Source organism: Eptesicus fuscus, chromosome 13, assembly GCF_027574615.1.
Source record: "Eptesicus fuscus isolate TK198812 chromosome 13, DD_ASM_mEF_20220401, whole genome shotgun sequence".
Classification (NCBI taxonomy): Eukaryota; Metazoa; Chordata; class Mammalia; order Chiroptera; family Vespertilionidae; genus Eptesicus; species Eptesicus fuscus.
Genome location: NC_072485.1, coordinates 66,323,766 through 66,327,413, shown reverse-complemented (window position 1 = coordinate 66,327,413; position 3,648 = coordinate 66,323,766). Strand labels below are relative to the sequence as shown.

General features: G+C 34.8%; 1 protein-coding gene across 1 annotated transcript; it reads left to right on the top strand.

Annotated features, from left to right (window-relative positions):
• Positions 1-2,328: 2,328 nt before the first annotated feature.
• LOC103302306 (olfactory receptor 8K3-like) lies at positions 2,329-3,276 on the top strand. The gene has a single exon (XM_054725702.1). The coding sequence runs from the start codon at positions 2,329-2,331 to the stop codon at positions 3,274-3,276; it is 948 nt and encodes a 315-aa protein (XP_054581677.1).
• Positions 3,277-3,648: the final 372 nt, after the last annotated feature.

Sequence of the window (3,648 nt, the reverse complement as noted above, 5' to 3'; positions counted from 1 at the left end):
ATATTGTAATAATTATTGGATATTTAAATCCATGTATGAATGTGAATTTTTTTCTGATAAACTTGATGGGCAAAAAAAGAGTGTTTTCACCTTACATTGAGATGTGAAAAGCAATTTTTGGAGGGTAGAAGATTTTTAAGTTTTATGGTGATGGTACAAGGTACACTGTGTTCAATTGCCAGTGAAATCTGTCAGAAATCACATATCATTTCTCACCGAGTATATCTTTAACAATAATAATCTGATAGTCGACACAGGTAGTAAACTATGCAAACCTAATTTGGTGCTTCCTATAGAAACCTAAAGCTGGTGAGAGAGAGCCCTCCTTCCTTCCCTTATCTTACAGGAAAACCATCATCTACCGATGGAATTTTTTTTCTTTAGCCTTTCATTGCACCTAAAAAATTATATTGTTTCTTATTCCATTCACTTACATTTTTCTTAACAGTATTTCAGTATTTCTGACTTAAAATGGTAGGTACTTGGGAACAGGACAGTATATCAGAAGCTCATACCAGTAGAAGCAATGCTTTATGTGAAAAAAATGTGGATTTCCCATAAACACATTTAAAATGTAATGTTTTAATTTTGTATTTTTTATATGTTTTCTTATACCTAATTGAGGGATCCTATTTATACGTTCCTTGTAGCCAGAATCAATTGTATTGTTTTCATAGAAAATATCTATAGCATGTTTTATCCATTATTTATTTGATCTTAGAAGCCATTTTCATTTTACGTTGGCGTTACTCTAGTATTTTTGTAAACTGGTGGCATGTCAGGGATATTTCTAAATATATTTTTTAATAATTATTATTTATGTCTACCTTAAAAGCTTTTTTATACTATGGAGGAGTCCTTTGTGGCCAGACTTTAACATCATGGAATCCATATTTATATCTTTGAACTTTATCTTGCCAATATACTGTTGTATAATATAGTGATTTTACACCTATTTTTTTTTCAGTAGAGAATGTCTTTATCCAAAGGGAATGTTTATTTATTTATTTTTTCTTTTTATATTTTATTGATTTTTTACAGATAGGAAGGGAGAGGGATAGAGAGCTAGAAACATCGATGAGAGAGAAACATCGACCAGCTGCCTCTTGCACACCCCCCACCAGGGATGTGCCCGCAACCAATGTACATGCCCTTGACCGGAATCGAACCCGGGACCCCTCAGTCCGCAGGCCGACGCTCTATCCACTGAGCCAAACTGGTCTCGGCCAAAGGGAATGTTTACAAAAGTTCATTACATAAGACCAATTCCAGTGATCTTCCTTTCTCTAAATTTGCTCAGTTTTCTCATACTAGCTTAGGTTCCACTATGACAAAATATATATTTTATGTCACAAAAATAATAACGTATGTTAGTTATAATACACCCAAAGAAAAGGAGATATGTTAGGTTTTATGTGAATTTTTATTAAATATTGTAAGAAAGGAAAAAGATCAATTATTTAATTCTACCATAAAATACAATAATATTTATTTTGAACATTTTAAAATTAATGTTTGTATATTATAAACAAAATTGCAATGTCTACATTATTGAATACTTATAAATATTGGAATATATGACTATGAAACTTAAATATTAAAAATGGCATCTGAAATAGTTGTAGGTGATACTTTAGCATGACAAATCAATTTGACTTTTAGTAAATTAAATGAAATGAATATGTATAAAATGAGGGGATTCTAAATGTTTCTACAAATAATAGGAATTTGGATTTATAAATTCTATTATGTAATTAACATAGGTTCATGTCACATTGTGTGATTATAATTTGATAAGTGCAATTATATAATTGTCATTGCATAAAAGACAACAGAAAAGCTTAACAATGAACTACAAACCTAATGCCTACAGTTTTCAACATTTTTTATATTTACTGCCTTTTTCTATGTTTATATCTATATCATTACATATAACAGGGTTTGCCACCATTGGACTTACTGGCATTTGGGGCTATAAAATTCTTTGTTGGGGGTATACACTAACACAGTAGGGTAATTAGCAACCTCACTAGACGCCAACCATGTGTTCCAGTAGCACAGGTCCTTCAGTTGTGACAACCGAAATGCTTCTAATATTATCAAATTTAAAGGGGGACAAATTACCCCCGTGGAAAAGACAAAATCTCCAACGTTATTCTTGTCTCTGTTTTTATTTGTGGGAAGTGGATTATTTTAATATAGCCTAACAGGTATATTAGGATTTATTTTATTTATACAACTTTGTAAAAAAAATTGCTAGATGATACTACATAAAAGTTATTGACTATATGAATGTCTTTATCCAGAATAGGTTTTCTGATAAACCTGATGGACCAACAAAACCTAACAGTGCTAAAAGAATTCATTCTAATGGGAATCACAGACCACACTCAGCTGCAGGCCACCTTCTTTGGGGTGTTCCTCATCATCTATGCAGTCTCCGTGGTGGGCAACATGGGCATGATCATCCTCACCAAGATGGACTCCAGGCTTCAGACACCCATGTACTTCTTTCTCAGACACCTGGCTTTCACTGATCTTGGTTATTCAACAGCTGTGGGACCCAAAATGTTGGCAAACATTGTAACTAAACAAAAGACTATTCCCTACAATTGGTGTGCAACCCAGCTAGCATTCTTCATCTTGTTCATCATTAGTGAACTTTTCATTCTCTCCGCGATGGCCTATGACCGCTATGTGGCCATCTGTAACCCTCTACTCTACACAGTCATCATGTCACCAAGCGTATGCTGGACACTGGTAGCAGTCCCCTATCTCTATAGTGCTTTTCTCTCTGTGATAATCACCATAAAGATTTTTATTTCATCTTTCTGTGGCCATAATATCATTAATCATTTCTATTGTGAGAGTCTTCCCTTGTTGACACTGCCATGCTCAAGCACACGTGAAATTGAGTTGATAATACTGATCTTTTCAGTGTTTAATTTGGTTTCATCTCTTCTGGTAGTCCTTGTGTCCTACATACTGATCCTCCTGGCCATCCTCAAGATGCACTCTGCAGAGGGCAGGCACAAGGCCTTCTCCACCTGTGGATCTCACCTGACAGTAGTGGTTATATTGTATGCGACTCTATTCTTCATGTATATGCAGCCCACGTCCAGTCATTCCTTTGACAGTGATAAAATGGCCTCTGTGTTTTACACTTTGATCATACCCATGCTGAACCCCTTGATCTACAGCTTGAGAAACAAAGAAGTGAAAGGTGCCCTGCATAGGATATGGAAAAACATGAGCAAATGCCCAGGTGAAGTTTAATATAGACTGTGTAAGCAATAGGTTAGGTGCACAAGCTTTTTGTGATATATGATAGGACTTAGAAAGCAGTGATCTATAAGAGGCATGGGAGATTAGAAATATAATTTTGTTGTTTTCACCTTATAGATGTTGAAGTAGTGATTATCCTCTGGTTTCAACTCTGATTTGTCCTCAGGTTGTACTGTAAGAGATCAAATCCCCAATAATTGTTTTCACATTGCCAAGTAGTTAGGTTACTTGTGTCTTACACAACAGTTAAATACAGGTGCCCATGATACTGGCATAGTGACATACAGACGGTGGCAGTTACTGTTATCAGTGGTGAACACATATACAACAATGAATAATACATGAACAATTTGCCTTAATGAC

Bases quoted from the DNA above. Each gene is read 5' to 3' on its own strand.
- LOC103302306 (XM_054725702.1), top strand. From the start codon at position 2,329: ATGGACCAACAAAACCTAACAGTGCTAAAAGAATTCATTCTAATGGGA.